The 19,356-nt window shown below is 37.0% G+C and overlaps 1 protein-coding gene across 1 annotated transcript; it reads right to left on the reverse strand.

The window, feature by feature from the left end:
• Positions 1-1,736: 1,736 nt before the first annotated feature.
• On the reverse strand, positions 1,737-15,733 carry b4galnt1a (beta-1,4-N-acetyl-galactosaminyl transferase 1a). The gene is made up of 11 exons (XM_023297140.3): positions 15,554-15,733; positions 9,569-9,781; positions 9,285-9,467; positions 8,470-8,576; positions 7,559-7,596; positions 7,266-7,446; positions 6,069-6,161; positions 5,784-5,971; positions 5,554-5,694; positions 3,483-3,720; positions 1,737-3,374 (listed from the first exon to the last, which is right to left on the reverse strand). Exons 2-11 carry the CDS (start codon positions 9,766-9,768, stop codon positions 3,163-3,165), a joined length of 1,581 nt encoding a protein of 526 aa, XP_023152908.2. The 5' UTR covers positions 9,769-9,781; positions 15,554-15,733; the 3' UTR covers positions 1,737-3,162.
• Between the last annotated feature and the right edge of the window lie 3,623 nt (positions 15,734-19,356).

Consider the following 19,356-nt stretch of genomic DNA (forward strand, 5'->3'; position numbering starts at 1 on the left):
TGTTGGATAGCCAAGTTATTAATTTTTTCCTGTGCATATTTCAAAGAGGCCTCTAGACACTGTACCCTTTGGGCTTTCCCTTTAAAGCTCAAGGAGTGTTTCACTAATTGGCAGGAAGTAGTCCACTTCAATTAGAACATGGTACACAAGGCTTTGGCCAAATGTTTACGAAGCCAGATTCTACCGCCAGGCCTACTAACATGTGTACATATACAGACACACGTTTAGATTGTAACCCTACAAGTTCCTCCAGGAAGGTCAGTGATTTAATGATAAAGGTCTTAAAGGTGAAAATACAAAAAGAGAAAATTGAGCATGTGTGCAGCTTTTACTCACATTTATGTTGCCTAATAACGACAATGAAGTAATTCTCTTTTCTCTACTCAGTAACTGTCTGTACTTATGGATTATTTCCATAACAGTGGATCATAGTAGAATGATACTTTGCAAAAGTACACAACACAAAGTAATTCCATTTTCCTGTTATTACTTATTAATTTGATTAAACAGATACAGCAAGAATTAAAATGTAGCGAAACATACAATTATATTTGACAATCCAGAGGACCTTCCAGCCTGTGTGCCATCTTTGTCTGATCTTTTATTTCCATCTTGTGGTGAATAGATGGAATGACAGTCTGTTTGCAGTTTCCTGATTCTGAATGAAGGATCACATGACTCTCCAAAGAGTCAGCAATCACCATAGTAACAAAAACTTGTACAATTTATTCACAGAATAAAGTCTGTAAGTCTAAATCTAAGTATTCGTGGTTGAAACCAAACCGATATACAAATTATACCCAGAGGAGATATTCAGATTATACAAGTACAATTTCAACAGTATAAAGATACTTTATTACTGACTCAGATTTATCACACATGATGTTATTAGATTATTAAGGCAACAGTGAGCAAACAGAATTTAGAAGTTTGAGGTGGAGCCATTTTTTACTACTTGGTAGACTGTCTAAAGGTTTTCCAGGCTGTAAATCATCCATTGCCTCACAAGACAAATCCTGAGGATTGTGACAACAATCATAACAGAGGAGTAAAGAACAAAAAACAAAATTCTGCGACGAATCTGCTGTCATTATTTGGACTTATCACTATTTGTTTTAATTAATTATGAAATATTTGGTCATTTTAACGATTTTACCTGTTTAGGCCTTAGTTATTCTCCTGAACAGGCCTAACAGCTGCTCTTTTTTGATTCTAAGGTAATAATACTTAAAACAGATACACTCAAGTAAACTTCTAGTTCCTCATTATTTTACTTTATTGTACTTAGTTGTGTTCCACCACCTTTGTAATGGTAACTCTCATTTTCCAATACCAACTAGAGAAACTCTTACAAATCTTCTTTTCCATGTCATTTCTGATAGAAGCACTGTTATATTTACAAAACCTTTACAAAACAGCTTCAGTTACTTTAGCCTTTGGCCCCCCAGCCTTTTTATGTGGTTGTCCCTATATTTAACAAACCCCTTGTCACCAAACTGGGGACTTAACCCAGACAACCAAACAAAAACACAAGCAGTTAGCATTCATATCAAAGCTCTGAGATGCTACCAGCTGACGGTTATTTTTAGTGAGGGAATGACTCTTCAGCATATTCAAGGCAATGAGTAATTTGCCATCGTATTAACAAGAGGATGAACTTTCACTGCCACAGATTCACACAACAACAATTATGTCATCACACACACAGCGAAACAAAAAGGAGCCACGGGAAGAAATTATTTTCTTAACATTGAACATCTTTACTTAGCAGTAAAAATCAAGTCAAACAAAATAACTACATTTGTTGAGACATTGTCAGATGCTAAGGATTACTTTTCCATAGCAAAATAACTGATGTAGCCACTAACCTTTCTGATGGATTCATTATATTGACGTGTGGCAGGGAGACATCTTAGTGCAATGAAGGCATTACTAACATCAACTCCTTAGCAAGACAAATGTCATTTGTGAAAAAAAGGCAACATCTTGTTTTTGAAATAGCTAAAAATACAATATCATGTCATCAAAAACATCAGCTCCTAAATTACTGGAATGAACATCAACTAAAAAAAATAAACAATGCAGCAAAAACACCTTTTTTTGCTACCAAATCAAAGTGCAAAAAAAGATGTAAAAGGCTCCTCAGATCTGGAGGAAGTAAACTTCTAGTCATTGTGGCACGACCTCTTTCTTCCAAAAACACTTGTAATGTTTTACTGACACTTTCTCATGATATTGTTAAAACAGGGTGACGCAGTAAGGCAGTGGTCAGCAATACGGCCTCACAGGAAGCTAGTTAGGTTATTGGTGATTCTAAATGGGCCTTAGCTATGAATATGAGTGTGGATGAAGGTCTGTCTGTCCAGGGTGAACCCCGCCTCTCACCCAAAGCCAACTTGGACAGTCACTCACATCAGCATAGAGGGAAAGAAACTTTGAAAGCCTCAAAACTGAGACATAACCATAAAATCCTACATAACTGTTAAGAATTAAATATGCATTCAGATGTCTGATCATTGCTGACATGGCGGTGGACAAACTGACACTGCGAATCAAAACAAAAATTGCAACTTTGGCATTTTTGGTTGGGAAAATAATTTTCTATTGTGACATTCTCTCTCTAATCCTTTCTTGTATCTACTTGTCTTTCAGTCTTTCGGTTGCTTCTGTTCCATGAGTGCCAGTGTTACAAAAGCCTATCATTAGAGTGTCTGAGCAGCCACATGGTCTTTGCTTTTTTGTTTTGTGTTATTTCTTCAGTTCTCCCACTCACACTCACTCATCCACTCATGCTTTGCACCACTGATTGTACGTGGTATTTGAACATATAATCAGGAGTTACTCTGTGGACACACGTGTTGCAACTCCTGAGCCTGAGGTTTGAAACATGATCACATAGCAAGTTTTGTAAACCAAACTGTTGTGCAACAAAAAACAGACTACAGGCTAACACTTACTGAATTCCCATCAAACAGGACACAAGTTGAAATCATTTATGAAAACATATAATCGTGGACTTCTCCACTTATGACAACAATTTAAACATTTAGGCAGCAAGAAAAATGAAGTAAAAACAAAATAATACAATATTTTGCATTCTTCATTTACCTCAGAGCAACAATAATTTCACATTCTTACATCTGACATGCGGGAGCCCTAGTGTCACTGACTGGTCATGCACTTGAACCTGTTCTTGAAATAGAAGACTTCGTTATGCACGTTAGTATTCGCAGTGGAAGACAAGTAGCGGAATTTTTCATAGGCCTTTTGCGACTCTGTTTTACTCCAGGGTAGCTGGATCTTTGATGCGTGGTTTACGATGACGTCACTACAGGAGCCAACGTGGAGGGAGCCCAGAGCGTCGATGAAGAACTCTGCAGAAGCAAGAAGACAACTTACTGTAGCACAAGCGTTGTTTGACTTTCATTCTGACGCAGCTCAACAGTGTTACCACAGCTCTGTGCAGGAAAACAAACACTAACCCAGATGGGCTTGTCGTGACAGGCGCGGGTCGAAGCCAACCTGCTGCACTTTGTCCGTCCGCCCCAGGAAGAAGTTGATGACGGCGTCAGCTACCACGCAGTTGGGAAATCCGTCGATGGCATGGTGGAAGCCATTTCTGATATGCAAACAGTCACCCTCCTCTCCTCCTGCCTCCACTGAAATGGTGTGACGATATGTTGCAGTGTAGCCCGTCACCTCTCTCACTGCACCACCAACCTGACGTCATTAAGGCAACAAAAATATACGATGAACACAAGAAATTAGAGGGTATATACAGTTCTGTGAAAAAGTATTTGCACTCTTCTAGTTTTGCATATTTGTCACACTTAAATGTTTCAGATCATCAAACTAATTCAGACAAAGATAACCCAAGGAAACACAAAATGTAGTTTTCAAATGTAGACTCAATTCATTAAAGGTAAAATGCTGTCCAGCCCCACCTTGCCACATGTGAAAAAGCAATTGCCCCCTTAGCTACAAAGTCATTGCTAAGGCTCTGGGACTTCAGAGAACCACAGTGAGAGACATTATCCACAAATGAAGAAAACATGGAAGAGTGGTAAACCTTCCCAGGAGTGGCCAGCCTACCAACATTTCTCACATCTCCTCCAGGAGGTCACAGAAGAAGTGCAGACCTCACTGACCTCAGCTAAAGTCTGCCTACATGATTCCACAATAAGGAAGACATTGGGCAAAAATGGCATCCATGGGTGAGTTGCAAGGTGTAAACCACTCTTACCCAAAAAGAATATAAAGGCTCATCTGGCATTTGAAAAAAAAATATCTGGATGAGCTCCAAGACTTCTGGGATAACATCCTGTAGACTGATGAGTCAAAGGTGGATTTTTTTGAAAGACATAGGTCCTATTACATCTTGTATAAAGCTAATACTGTATTCTACAAGAAGAATATGATACCAACAAGGAAACATGGTGGTGGTAGTGTGATGGTTTGAGGCTGCTTTGCTTCCACAGGACCTGGAGACTTGTCATAACTGATGGAGCCATGAATTCTGCTCTGTATCAGAAAATCCTCCTTTAAAATATCTGCCCATCAGTTCAAGACCTAAAGCGCAAGACAAATGTGTTATGCAGCATGACAATGACCCCAAGCACACAAGCAAGTCCACCTCTGAGTGGCTCGAAAAGAACAATGGTTCTGAAGTAGCTGAATCAATTGAGATACTGTGGCAAGACCTAAAAAACAGCAGTTCATGCTCGAACATTCGTGCCCCTTTCAGAGGCACTTGTGGTTTATTCAGCTACAGCATTTTACTGGTACAACCGTTGGTTTGACACACAAAGTGGTTTGACTCACTCTCTGTAACCTCAAGCCATCAGAGACATAAAATAGTGCAAAAAAGCCCTGAAACATATAGTTGCATAGTACTTGACAAAAACAGAGACACCTAACAGCAAATTGTGATGAGTGATTGAAAACTGTGAAGCTGCAGCACTCACCCGTACAACAATAACAAACAATATCAGTGAGAGACCTGTCGATTGAAAATCGTGATTAAAGTAGTCCATATTGTTGGACTGTCGCCTTTGGTCTTTCAAGGTCACATTTGCATGTTATTTGTTTTTCTGTTTCCACTTAGAGTACAACATTAGTGCTCTTGTTGCCATCGCTACCACGACCTGTCTACGCTATGACAAACCCAAGTCATGTCAGTACTCATCATGGAATGCATTGCAAGGAATCAACAGAGGTCTACCATGCAGAGTTCACCTGCAGACAGTGAATTAAAGCCAAGAGTGAGGTGATATGAGGTGAAATTGCTGGCGAGCTTTGCTGCTGATACTATCAGTGCTGCTAATGAGGACATCTGCTTAAGCACAAAGAGTACAGTGACATCTGATTTTCTTCTGTTTTGCATGACTGTCAGAGCTGATCTCAGTTCTGTTAATTAATTTGGATACATTCACCCTCCTTGGCCTCATCTGAGTGGCCCAAAAGGGAGGAAGTAGAGACGAAGAAGCTGAATACTTCCATTAGATGAAATAAGATCCACACATACATTTTACTGTCTCAGGACATGCATCTCACCAGATCTAGAGTGGTTTTCTCGAGGATGTCCACCATCTTCTCCAACTTGGTGTTTGCAGTGAAGATGAAATCATCATCCACCCAGAGCACATACTTGGTGGTCACTTGAGACACTGCCAGATTTCTTCCAGCAAACCAACCCTAGAAAAAAGAGCAATCAGTGCACACTGGCTTACTGTTTCATAATCACAAATGTAGGGTGCTACATGGAGATACACCAGCTTCTTTACCTTTCCAAATGGCATAATGTAGTGTTCAACATGAGGGCCGGTCACTGGCACAGGGTGTTCATTATCATCTGCTATCACTATGGTGACGCTGGGATAATACAGCCGTATGCTGTCGATAAGGTCTTTGAGTTTGTCATAGCGTAGAAAGGTCTTGGTGGCGATGGTAACAAGAGCACTAATGTTGTACTCTAAGTGCAAACAGAAAAACAAATAACATACAAATGTGACTTTGAAATCAAATAAATATGTTGTAAAAAAGATGATATACAATAACTGCTCACGAACCTTCCTGGTGTCCGGAGTTGTAAAGCTTCGGGATGATTGGATGCCCAACTTTGATGATGAAAAATGACCGGTGACTTTCAGTTGCAAACTGAACTGCACAATGAAACAAATACAGTGATAAATCCAAGCTCCAATATTTATGAGAGGAGTTGAAGCAAGTGCATATTCCTATAACTGTAATTGTCTCTGAAAAGTTGTTTTTTTTAGATGACCTGGTCACAAATATCACAGAGACTTACATTTACATGACTTCTTCTCCTTGTTTCACTTTGTTTAGAAAATGACCTTTCATGCATCTGTTACAATTCTTATTGCACAGTTGCTTCACTTTTTTGTCATTTCATCACATTTAGAATAAACTAGGAAGAAACTAAAAAAGTCAGATGCTGAAATAGGGATGTAAATATGTGTAGGCATTATTGTAAGATACTTTACTATAGAAGATATTCTGCTTTTGCTGTCTGCTGATCAGCAAAGTATTAGTAATATGTGATACATATAAAAATGGTTATTAAAAGACGATATGAATTTTTACTGTTATGACTGAACTGACTCATATTAAGGACCTATTTCATGGTTCTGATCATGTGGGCTTTAAATGTGAAATTCAAAATGTTTGTACACTATGTAAACATAGAGTTAACCGAGCCAGTTGATAACGAAATTTGTGGTATTAGTAAACCAGGACAGCTATTGTTAGTCACGGTGAGGACAGATCACCCAAGAAAACCAGACTAAGTTCAACTTGAGTCATTGTATAGGCCTCTGGTGAGTACTGACACAGAGTATTCTCACACTACCCAGCATGGAAATATCCTAAGTACAGAAGTATCCCTCTGACAGGCAATAGATTTCAGCTATTAAATTTGCACCTTGACCTAAAACTTTAGCATCCCTTTTGCTTAAAGAGATAATGTTTTGGATCGTGAGAGAAATCAAACCTATCCTTGCTTTACTTCTGTCTCTTTAGGTAGTTATTTTTTGGAACCAATTGACTATCGCATGATTATTTTGAGAGCATATCTGAATACCATTTCCATATGTTAAAAACTAACCCTGTGTTAATGCTTCTGCAACACATTTTCAAAAACGTCTCTTTTTTCATTAAGTATTGAACCAAAGGGAGGTTTTGTATTACAACTGAGTTTCCATTCTGTACTGTGGAATGGGTGCACATGGCATTTAGTACACATTTACTTGTATCTGCTGTCTTCGGGTTGAACACAGTGTTTGTGTAGGTGACAAACTGCAGCTGCCTGTTCAGGTGAGAGAGATGAGGACTTGATAAGCTCATGCGCTTCTCTGCCTCTCCTTTGATGGAGACCCTGTCGACTGTAGCAGCAACATCAAAAGTCCCCAGAGTTGCTGTCAAATACACCTGTTAGACAATTTGTTTTGGAGTGGGAAAAAAAACACAAAAAACTTTAATATTTGTACAAAAAAAAATGAATATATCAAATACAATGACAACCTTAAAATGAAGAAATTACTGTATGGACTGATCTTTCTTCTTCTTTAAGACCCAAACCTATGGAAGGAGAGCAGTGATTACTAGAGATGTCAAAGTGGAATGATGATGAAGACTTAAATCGCAGTCACAGTACCAGTCGAGAGTGAATGTAGCCTTTTTCAGACAAGGGATATGCAACACTGCTGGCTTCATCTATCTGTAATGTGATGGCATCCTACCATTCTGACATGGGTCACTTTTACCTTAACGTCAATTAATTATAAGCAGTTAATGAAGTTACATGTTGTGGTTACATGTTCTGTTGTGGTAGATATGCTTATGTGGATTTTGTTGCTGTCTGATGCTACAAGTGTTCAATAAACTCAGACTCCTACAAACAGCTGAAAGCAACAAACTAAACTTTAGCTCCTCTTAACGTTTTGCCAACACCCAGAATACATTCACTATTGTTGAGTTTCTTTAATCTGACGTATCCTGCCTTCATCAGAGGAAAGTGGGCTTTTTATGGAACATTCCAGTTTATAATGGATGTAAAATTGTAGGCTAACGTGCATGAGGAAGGTGTGTTATTTGTCTTACAGATTGTGTCTTTGGTGCTCTCTGTGATGTTTTTGGACCACTTTTGGTGGTGGAATGTGGAAAAAGACTTCCTCAAACTGCTTCACACAACTGAAAGTACACGGCTCGTACTTGCGACATACAGTTAAGACTTGTGCCATATTGAAGTGATGAAGACAAATTACAAGGCCCAACCTAGTAAGATTATCACTGTGACTTTTATGAAATATGACCAGGGGCTCATTTAAACATGAAACGGGCACCTCAAATGCCACAAGAACAACAGACATGAACGCATGTCTGAAAGGGACTTCTGTAACTTTAAGGCCATCAGTTTGTTTGATGTTGTTCTGTGTTAAACAGTGCTGTTACCTGGAATAAAGATTGTTTGGAGGGGTCGCACCTCCACACCCTGGGTAGGATAATGAAGAGGACTGTTAGCCTCAGCTACAATCAGTTCATCTGCAGGATTGAAGGACCTGTATATACACAGAGCATATTGAATCACTACTATAACATAGCTGTATTGTTTCACAACATGCAATTATAACCATATTCCAGATATATACAGAAGGGACAATGTGCTTTCACTATATGGCTCTAGTCTTGAGCTCTGCACAAGTATAAAACTGACAGATGACACTCAATGACGGTTAGCAAACTGCCATGTGCAATAAACCCAAGTGGAATTCATTTGTGTATATATTCTTAAATTTTGTGTTTTTAGTATCCCGGTGTGCATTTTTTAATTTATATTGTATATATATAGTGTATATATCTACTGTCTTTAATTAATAGATGTGTTCTCTTGATTTTTCTTACTGTCACTTTGCTGCTGTGACATTGCAAATTTCCCCTTGTGGGACGAATAAAGGATTTTCTATTCTATTCTAATCAAAAAAAGAAGCCTTGGAGCTAGTATACTATGAAATACCCTCTAACCAAGATGAATGATCCATTGTCCAAAAAATATTGGTAAATTAACAGAGTGGGATCCTAAGATGTCTGAACAGAAACTTAAAAAGGGATGAATTATGTGGCATCCCTGTTTATTTAGCCAAGATGACTGATGATTATTACATGTATTGTGACTACAATACATTAATTAAACAAAAAACTGAAAAAAGTGAAGGTGACAGTTACATAACTGCTACATAATCAGAATGATGTTATCATTTGAACTTGACCTCTGCTGGAAGTTGTTGTACTCCTGAGCTCTGTGACGCTTTACGCCATCTGGATCAGGGTGAGACTCCAAGAAAGCCAGATCGAGGTTGTGGGCCTTCACCCGTGGAAAGAACATGTCTGAGAATGGCAGGTGAAAGCTTTTCTGATCACCCTGGCATACACATGCATTCTGGGCCAAACGACTGTCAGAAACAAAAAAAGTACAGAGTGAGTTGATAAGGATGATCATCTTAATTTAGAACATAATTCAAGCTAAATAACAGTCATGCTAATAAAAACACACCATGCCACATCCTCTTTTATATGGTAGGGAATGTCGGTGTCTCCAATTTTCCCACTGAAGAGTTTCTTTATTGGACTACTCTGTCTTGACCGTATGTCGACTCCTGAGCTGGTCCTGGGGCTCCAAAAGTAAAACAGGACGACCAGCAGTAATCCACTGACCAGAATCAGTCTGAGACACTTCTTACAGGTGGTCTTCATCTAGAAAGAAGATCTGTGGAAATGTCAACATGGGAAACAGGACAAAAGGGCATATGAGAGACTGTGCTTAATACGAGGGTTTTCTGGTTTGATTGGATTGGACAGTCAGACATGAGCCTGGATTTTTCAACCCTTGATTATAATCACTGAAATCCTTTGGAGGTGAAAGCACAGTTGGAGCTACTGATATTAATTATACAATATGGTACAAACAAAAGGCCTTAAAACTTATTGAGCTTTCTTTAACTTGAAAAGACAGATTTGAACTTAATACTACAAACATTTTATGGGGTGAGGACAGAGACTGTATGATAAAGATGGATTTAGCTACCGTGCCGTCACTCGTTGGTTTTTGCAATGTTTCCATGGTTTCTGCACTGAGAAAATGAAGACGTTTTTTTAAAAAAATTTTGCTACTTTCTGGTTGACGAAAAAGGGGCGGAGCCAGAGAGCAGTGATTGGTCAGACTGAATGAGAGCCGGAGAGCAGTGATTGGTCAGACTGACTGAGAGCCGAGGACTTTCTGTCCCGCCCACATCTACCGGCTTCTGTTTACTGATGGTGCTGCTAACAGCGTTAGCCTCCAGAAGTGGAGCTAAACTGTAACACGTAAGTGTTAAAGTCATCTTTGTAACTTGTTCTACTCTTATCCACAACTAGACAATATCACATATAAAGCAGTGAGCTACATTACTGTAGCTGAAGTTACTGTGAGTTAACATGAGACTGTAACCTCTGATGATAAACATGTTCGAACGTCTGTTTTACAGTTGTTATGTAAATCTCTGGTTACTTTTCCGGATTTAGTGTCTGTTAATAGTGATGCTAAATCAGGTTTGTCAGTGTCAGAAATTAGTTAACTGTTAGCTGTAGCTAAGTGTCCTGCAGGTCACAGCTGATCAATCATAATGGATCAATCACAACGGATCGATAACTGCTGTCTCGAGGTGCAGTTTGTTTCTGATCAGCAGATAAATGGATCTACGTTAACGTTCCTCCTCCTAATGTTAGTCTCTCAGTTCAGTTCTGAGTTAATATCGCTGTTTTTTGCTTCAGACTGTTTCTAACTGATTCTGTTCATTTCACTGAAAAAACCTTCTGCTGAAAGAATTCTTTCAGAAACAGTAACATTACCTAGGTCTGCCCTCCATCACACTGGACCACAGAGTGTTACTTTCTGCTGCTATTAATGTAAAACAAAGCAGCAGTTTTTTCTGTCTACAACAGTGTATGGTCAGATAACTGTATAGCTCATGTCAGTGCTAATAAGCAACTTTATTGTCCATCTGAGACAGTAAAATCTTCTTTGGCCTCAACCAGGAAAACAAACATTTCCACAAGATTAAAAAATAGGACAAAAACACACACCACTATTGTGTTACATTCATATCCTGCTGTGTTCATTCTGATATCTAATGTTCCAGCAGTTGGAATGAAAGAACCTTGGAGATCTTTTCCTCACTGTTAGTGTCTTTTCCTTCCAGCCTTGGTCTGGATTGTTGGGAACATCTAGTCTGATGGACTGAGAGCTACAGAGAACATGAACATCCAGCTGTGGTTGTCTAAGGTGAAGAGTCTTCTCTCCTTCATCACTGTGAGGAAGAGCAGCACTGATGTCCTCCTCATCCTTCCAGTAATAACAATAATGTTGCAGAATACAACTTGTCTTGTGACTGTTCAGTGTTTACACTTCACTGTCAGCAACACATTATTTATTTCATCCATTTATTATATGTGTTTACACATCTTTACAGTTTCGAACTGTGAAATAATGTAGTTTCTAAATGTGCAATGAAGGAAATAATGAAGCTGTTGCCCTGAATGTGTTGATGTTTTAATGCTGCATATCTGCTATAAATAACATGGATTTTTTATATTGTATTTCTGCTACAACAGCAGAGATGAAGTTAAAGGTGATAAATGAAAGCTGTGAATACTAAGAACAGAGAATAATAAGCTGCTGAAAGAGTTGGTCTGTCTTTCTGTTAGTGCAAGCTTAACAGGAAGTGGTTCATCGAGGATGTCTCCTTCTACAGAATCCGATGAGGTTTTCCTTCTTTATCATAGTCTATGGGTGTGAAGCATGTGTGTGTTGCACCACTGAGTTTTGAGGTTAGCTTTAGCACTCATTTTGCGACTGCAGTTAACAGCAATGTTAATGTGTGATATGTGATTCTGATCACTACATCCTGTTGTTCAGAAGCAGACTGTGTGTGTCAGTTCATTAAGTATCTTCATACCCTTTGGATCACTTGTGCGTTGGAACGAAGAACATGCAAATGATAAGGTCACAGCTAAGCTTTCTAGAGGCAGTGTGTTAAATCTGTTATCAGGAGACGCACCCTGGTATCCCCAGAATGACCATGTTTAGTATTTATGCTCTTTTATAGTGCACTGAAAAATGTCATATGAAATGTTATTGTCAGTAAATACGAAGGTGAGATGAGGGCTACATGTATCTGTGCTTAGTTTTTGACACTGAACCGATGCTACTCCTTATTTATAAATTGTCTTCTGGTACAGATGTTTACAAAGATATAAATAATTAGGTTTGATTATTCAACTTTATAGTCATTGCACAGAGTACAAATACTAAGACAACAAAAGCCAGTTTAGCATCTAACCAGAAGTGTAAAAGCAGCAGTAAAATACATTATTTACAGTATGTTACAGTGTAAACAGAATGAACAATATGAACAGAACACTATGAACACACTAACATGTAGAGATGTGGATACAAAATAAAATAGATAATATAAATCTACAGTTAAAGATAAATGGTGGTACAAGCCAATATGCATTGGACATATTTCTTGATATGAATAACAATAAAATAGATGGATTTTAATAATAATAACTTTATATTGCTAATTTGAGTCTTTTATTAATTGTGAAATTCCACTGCTTCCAATTTAGTCTATTTTTAAAGATATTTTAAAATAGCTTTAACTCTAGAATCAGCAACTTTCCAATCCAGGATAAAAAAACAGTACTGCCTGAATGAAACAATAAGGGTTGTGTTATAATCAAAATATGAAGTAGGTACCAGACATGTTATGTCCTTGTAGACTAGATACACACAATTTCAGAAGTTCACTTAACTGTTAAATGAAGATTCTGCCTTCTCTATATCTTATCAACACATCTGGACTGCTGGTCATAGCTTGCCTAGTTAACAGCACAGCGTTGGGGTAGGAAATGAAAAGGGACGAATTAAGAGGCCATTAGGAGGCTATAAACTGATATTGTAGGTATTTCAAAGGCCATTCAACCAAAGAAAGCAGCTTTTCTACCTGCAACTGTTGCTACACAACGTTGTATAATTGTTTTATCTCCATAAGGAGACACTGCGTCTCATGTCAGTCTTCTGAAGTAAACTCATTAATCAACTGTCCAGATTGACCAGTGGATGGATGAAAATTCCTACAGCTGAACAAGGATAAAGCTGTAGTTTTGGTTGTGTACGCTAAAGCTCAAAGGTAGCCGTTGTGTGAGAACCTGAAGTGAAAGTAAATAAAGTGAAATGAAAGTGCCCAGAACAAAAACCTCATCCTAGACAAAGTCTCATATGAAAAAAGCATTGATTGAGGACAGTTTAGAAGTTGAGACAAACTCTCTAAACTTTCATAACACAGCTTTACTTGCTGAAACAAGCTTACCTACAAACTTACTGGAAGCTTTTCAGTTGTGGAAAATGGAAAAAAAAACACAACATGGCCAACCAGCATGATTACTTGCTGAGCAAACGAAATTTGAGCTGAAAACAAAGAGACCTTCCTTCTTCGACAGGTGAATGTCATCAAAAAGACCACCAATGTCACACTCATTGCAAAGGATTTAATTTACAGAGGTCAAACACTCAAAAGAAACACCTTCAACTGTTTTTTTCTGTTTAGTTGCATCTCTTCAACACCCACACAGTGTAACAACCAGCCACCAATGTGAAAGCCTAATATGGATGTGAGTATCCTAACCAGTCTAGTTGGAACTCCTATTTACACATAATATTTCTCTGGATTGTCAGATTTTTCTCTTCGTTTACAGGTTTTAATATGAATGTATTTCAATCATCTCACCCAGCAGTGAGCACAGCCTGGATTGGCTGAATGCCAGCAACATAAAGCCTCACATTTTGAAACTCAAGGCGGGGGCAGTAAACAAGTCTGACAGGCCACTGATGATTTTTGTCAAGAACACACAATGGAGTTAGTTAAAGATTATATTTCAACCATAGCAACACTGGGTGAAAAATGAACAGGCCTGAACACATTCTGTGTGCGCATTCTTGCACTGCTGTTCAGTGGCGTCATGCCATACAAGCCTGCATTGTTATTCATCTGCATATGTTTTTTGATGTTTGCTTTGCCTGAATTTTACTATCATTTTCTTCTGTTTCCATTTAGGCTTTTCAAGAGAGCAGGACTTTTCAGGGTTACTGCTCCATACTGTTACTGCCTTACATTTATAAAGAAATTACTTTTACTTTTAACGTACTTACAGTTTTTTTCTTTTCTGTCTTTCCTAAAGCCTTTTTAGCACACATAATTAAAAATTCAACCTACAGGGTACATGATACAAACCAATGATTACTTTGTAATTTCCCTAAATGACTCAGTGTGAAACTGATACATTTTGACATCACTGTGTCAAGAGTGAAGTCTGTGTCTGATTGATTGATTTCAGCTCAGTTTTTCTGTTTAATTCAGTCTATCTTTGTCTTAGAAAAGGGTTAAATTTATCCCATTGTGCACATTTGTGAGCAGCTCAGGTGAAAACAAATCCTTAATAGTTGCGGTAATTCACACCCTACTAAGGTGTGGCCTTGTGACAATGATCAGATAGTGTTACCTTTAAACAGACGCTCTTTTTGCAGTAAGAGGAACCAGACGTATGATTCTGTTACCTAACTTGTCTGACAACTTCACTAAAGTCACTAAACATTACAGGAAGATTGGTACAACATGCCACAAGATGAATCAACAACCTCTTTGCCTCAATGCATCACTGATGTGTCTCATTACTTATTTATGATCTGCCTGCTATTATTTCCAGTGAAGTGCATTCTTAGTTATTTCATGACCTCCATTCTGTTACAGAGATGCCATGTGTTGGAAAAACAAATGCTGATTCCCTTATGTTAAAAGCAAAATTATACACTTGCTGTATTACTTGCTGCACCTCTATATTTTTAAGTATATATTTTCCTGTCAGGATTTCTTGTAATAACAAAATGTAAAATCAGTTCTTAATACAAAATGTCTTGTTTTGCGATGTTTAAAACATACAGTCTGGGTCTGAAACGTGAACGTGAAATGAACTGAAACTGCATTGCATATTGTAATTTTTAGGCACATATAAAAATGTGCATTGTCATACAGTGGAGTTGGATTTTAGTGACTATTTGACACAAATGAAACAGTGTCAGTCTAACACTAGTCCTCAATTCTTATAAATTAAAGTCTTTGTTAAAACTCACTGAGTTATATATTTACAATTCAGTAATCAGTTTACAGTAAAACGGTAAAGCAGTAAAAAAAAAAAGAAAAAAGAACTGAGTTAGATGAGAAACTGGCCCTTCATTGTCTTCCAGCGTTGCATATATTTCACATAACGAGTTCGAATGCGTCAGACATTCTCATCTCATATTTGTTTAAACAGCAATGTATGGAACCGGTTTTTCAGTACACAAATCCTCACCAATCCCAACAGCATCTATTTTCAGTAAACACTAGACAGGAAGACAGAAGGAAACAAACAAACAAAAAATGATAGATTTATTTCTTACTGTTGCTGATTGCGGGGCGTAAATTTTCCGATCAAGCAGACTTCCTCACAGATTTAAAGAACTTTCACCATTGCGTGTGCGCACTGGATCCGGGTTTTGGTGATGCGACGCGCTTTGGAGCCACTCCTTCAGTAGAGTTCATCATCCCTGTAGGGCGATCTGCTTTGCATAGGCACCCAAGACGAAAACACTCCAAGTGAAGTCCAGTGTGTAAAAGTTGAGGCTGGATCAGTCCTCCATTCAACACACTGGACCCTCCCTGTGCGCTCTGAGTCTGGACTCCAGAACCGCTGATATGCAGAAGTTTAGACCTTCTGCATTCAGAAATTCATGCTGGTTAGTACAAGGAACGACTCTGCGCAGAGCAATATGCTTTCAGGGAGGGCATGAATTTACAGTCTAAGCTTTAAAGGACTATATTTTCACTATTTTCAATATGAGCCTTTTTTTTTAAATTATGTGATGTATTCTTTATTTTACTGCATTTTGATTATGGAATGAGCATCAACTTCAACTTTATTATTTGTCCCTTGAAGGGCAATTTGTTATGCAGCAGTTACACAAGCATTCACCATAAAACAAAAAATAAAAGCAATAAGATAAGATAAGAGCTACTTCATTCATTGCGGAGGAAATTATTTTGCCAGAGAACAATAAACAATAAACAAAGGTTAGTAAAATATACACAGTTACACAGAGGTTAGTAGTAAAATAGAAATAGCATCGAATACAAAGTACAAAATGCAAAATACAAGATGCAGTTTCTAAAAGTGTTTGTTTGAAGTGTCTTTAAGTGTGTAAAGTGTCTAGAAAAAAATAAGAATTAAAATAAATAAGAAAAATAAAATAAGATAACACAACTACAGGTGTAAAATGTATGCTAATGCTAGTAACAAGAGAGATAAACAGAAAATGAACTGAAGTAAGAGTAAACAGATGTATTGCACCGTTGTATTGCGCTTGAACAATGATAATACAGATTGTGAGTCTAAAGGGTCCGATGATATTGCACATGGAAATAAGTCCGCTGATTATGTATCCAACTGTAAAAAAAAATAAAAAATAAAAAACAAGCAATCAAAAGAAATGTTTTAAAAATGTTTAAAAAAAAAAACACAAAAAAATGAAAAAAAAAAACAATAAAAACAATAAAACATCACACAAGACAGACAGAAACATTAGCAGCAATCTTGGTCATTTAGTTTGATTTCAGGTATATTTCAGTGCAAAACAGTCACTTAGTCAGCAGCAGCAAGACAGAATGAAGTAGAAGAGAATATCCTTTCTTAGTCCCACAAGGGGAAATTTGCAGCGTAAAAACAGGATAAAGTGCGTCACAGCACATGATAAAGTACAGCAGCCAAAAACACCCTCTTCTCAGTGTTTATAGCTCAGATGGAGGTAGGCATGACAGAAACTGAAATGACTGACTGGAAAAAGGAACAGTAGAAGAGATGTCGCTCTGTAATATTCTCAGTATGATTTCCATTTTTGCCCTTCTCAAACAGGCACTTTCAAAGGAGGGGTCTAATTTGACAGGTGTTAATATGCTGCATTCTAAAAAGCAATTCTTTTTCCAGCACTTAATTTAGTACATAATTGCAAGACAAAAATAGGAAAGTAAATACAAATTTACAGTTACAAGCATAATTTTGAGGGATTTGGTCGGCTCAGTAATGGTAGCAATTGTATCGACTTAATATTGTGTGTAATTTAAGCTCAAATGTACGGCATAGTTGATTTAAAACTACATTTAAATTGAGGTGATTGAATAAAATTTACTTGATGACTTAATTTTTCGTCACCTTAAGCTGAAGATGAAGTTCAAGTCCCCCTCTGTGGTTAGGAATGGTGAATAAAAAACTTTTATTTTTGAAGGAAACTAATTCCCCTGACTTGTTTTATGAACACAATTCCATTCGAACTTGTTATAACTCAACAAATATTGGTGCAAACTGTTGTGTTCAGTCTTTTGCTGTTGTTGAGCCCAAATGTTATATTTTTAGAGTGTGCCAGCTGCTCTACTTTGTGAGGCAAAGTGCACAAGACCACAGTCTGATAAAAAAAAAAAAAAAAATAAGAGTTGTTCACAAACTACAACCACATCCTGGATCTCTCACTGCTTAATGCTGAGTGCTTTTAGTGTTGTTTAGTCTTCTTTGTATTGCTAGTATCAAAGTGATATGAGGCCTTTGGGTTCTGTCCCTGTGTTGTGTTGCTTTTTGCATATCTGATTTCCTCATTGTTGCTCCCGTTTGGCCCCATTTTAGCAGCCAGCTATCTCTTCTCTAGCCTGGTTCTGTAATCCCATATCACGTCCCTTCTAAAGATGCCCACAACGTGACTCTCAGTTGTCCCTCAGGTGATGGAAGGGGTGCAGTGTTCTTGGCCTAAATTGAACACTTAACCAAAATCAGGTCATTATTCCTTACTGCTGCAGATTTAGAAAAGGTCATCCATGGTTTCCTCTTCCCTACTACTGTAATGCACTTTATTCTGATGTCAGCGAGGAAAACATCCAGTTAAGTGAAGATGCTGCTGCTTTTAACACGCACTGCAAGAAGTAACCACAGTACCACTATCCCAGCTGTCTGTTACTGGTTCCCAGTGGCTTTTTGAATTGAGTTTAAGATCACAATGCTTGTTATAAATGCCTTAGATGACCTATTATATGAGATCTCCCTATGAGCCTTATCACTACCTGTGATTCACCCGCATGACCTTATTATGGTTTTAAAGTCTTGACTTGTCACTAAAGCTATACTCTTTTCAATCCCATCTTCAGTCTCACTTTTGTAATATGGCTTATTCTGAATTGCTGATATTTCTTGTATCTATTTAGTTTTTCTTAAATTGTGATATTTCATGTTTTGAATCCGACAGACCTAATAAGTCAAATCTGTTGTAATGTAAAGCACATTTTTGATAGGTGCTTTAAGAATAAAGTTATTATTATTGTAATTAAACATTTTTCAGCTCAGTTGTGTCTTTAATTATTGATTTCTATGTCTATTTTTTCAATTTTTTTAATTTTTAAATTTTTTTATTGTATATTTCTATCTTCTAATAGTTAAAAAAACTTTATTAATTTTACTGTTACTTTTATTCTCTTTTACCCCTCATTTATTTATTTTTACTTATATATATTTATTTTAATTATTTACTACTATTATTCGCATTTTATTTTGCCTTTTCGGTTTTACCTGCTATTTTCTTTTATTCCATCTGTGATTACCCTTACTTTGATGTGGATTCTATGTGGTATTTTTTGTACTAATATATTTTGAGAATCTTTTACCACTGCACCGACCAGCCTTCTGTTGTTTAATGTTCTTCCTGGTTGTCTTTGTTTTCTTTTTTTGTCCTGTCTGTAAAGCACTTTAAGATAAGGTCTGTTTTTAAAAGGTACCGTATAAATGAAATTATAGTCTTCTTCTTGTTCTTCTTCTCCTTATTATTATTATTGTCAAAGATCAATATTAATATTGTCAATACCACTACTACTAATAATAATAGTAATGATGTAATATTAATAAATTTTGCCTTAATTTAATTTTTAATACATTTAATTTGTAATAAATTTAAGTTTAAATAATTACTACTGCTACTACTACTACTACTACTATTATTATTATTATTATTTTTATTATTATTATTATTAATAATAATAATAATAATAATAATAATAATAATAATAATAATAATAAATATTTTTTATTTATAAAATTCTTCTTCTTCTTCTTCTTCTTGTTCTTATTCTTGTTATTATTATTATTATTATTATTATTATTATTATTATTATT

Source organism: Amphiprion ocellaris, chromosome 8, assembly GCF_022539595.1.
Source record: "Amphiprion ocellaris isolate individual 3 ecotype Okinawa chromosome 8, ASM2253959v1, whole genome shotgun sequence".
NCBI classification, from domain to species: Eukaryota; Metazoa; Chordata; class Actinopteri; family Pomacentridae; genus Amphiprion; species Amphiprion ocellaris.

What these genes read in the sequence shown, in the direction of transcription:
- b4galnt1a (XM_023297140.3), bottom strand. Translation starts at nt 9,768, where the DNA reads ATGAAGACCACCTGTAAGAAGTGTCTCAGACTGATTCTGGTCAGTGGA. An exon ending in AAGAAAGATCAGTCCATACA is followed by an intron (nt 7,447 to 7,558) that starts GTAATTTCTTCA and finishes ATTGTCTAACAG; the next exon opens with GTGTATTTGACAGCAACTCT. An exon ending in CCCGAAGACAGCAGATACAA is followed by an intron (nt 6,162 to 7,265) that starts GTAAATGTGTAC and finishes TTCATTGTGCAG; the next exon opens with TTCAGTTTGCAACTGAAAGT.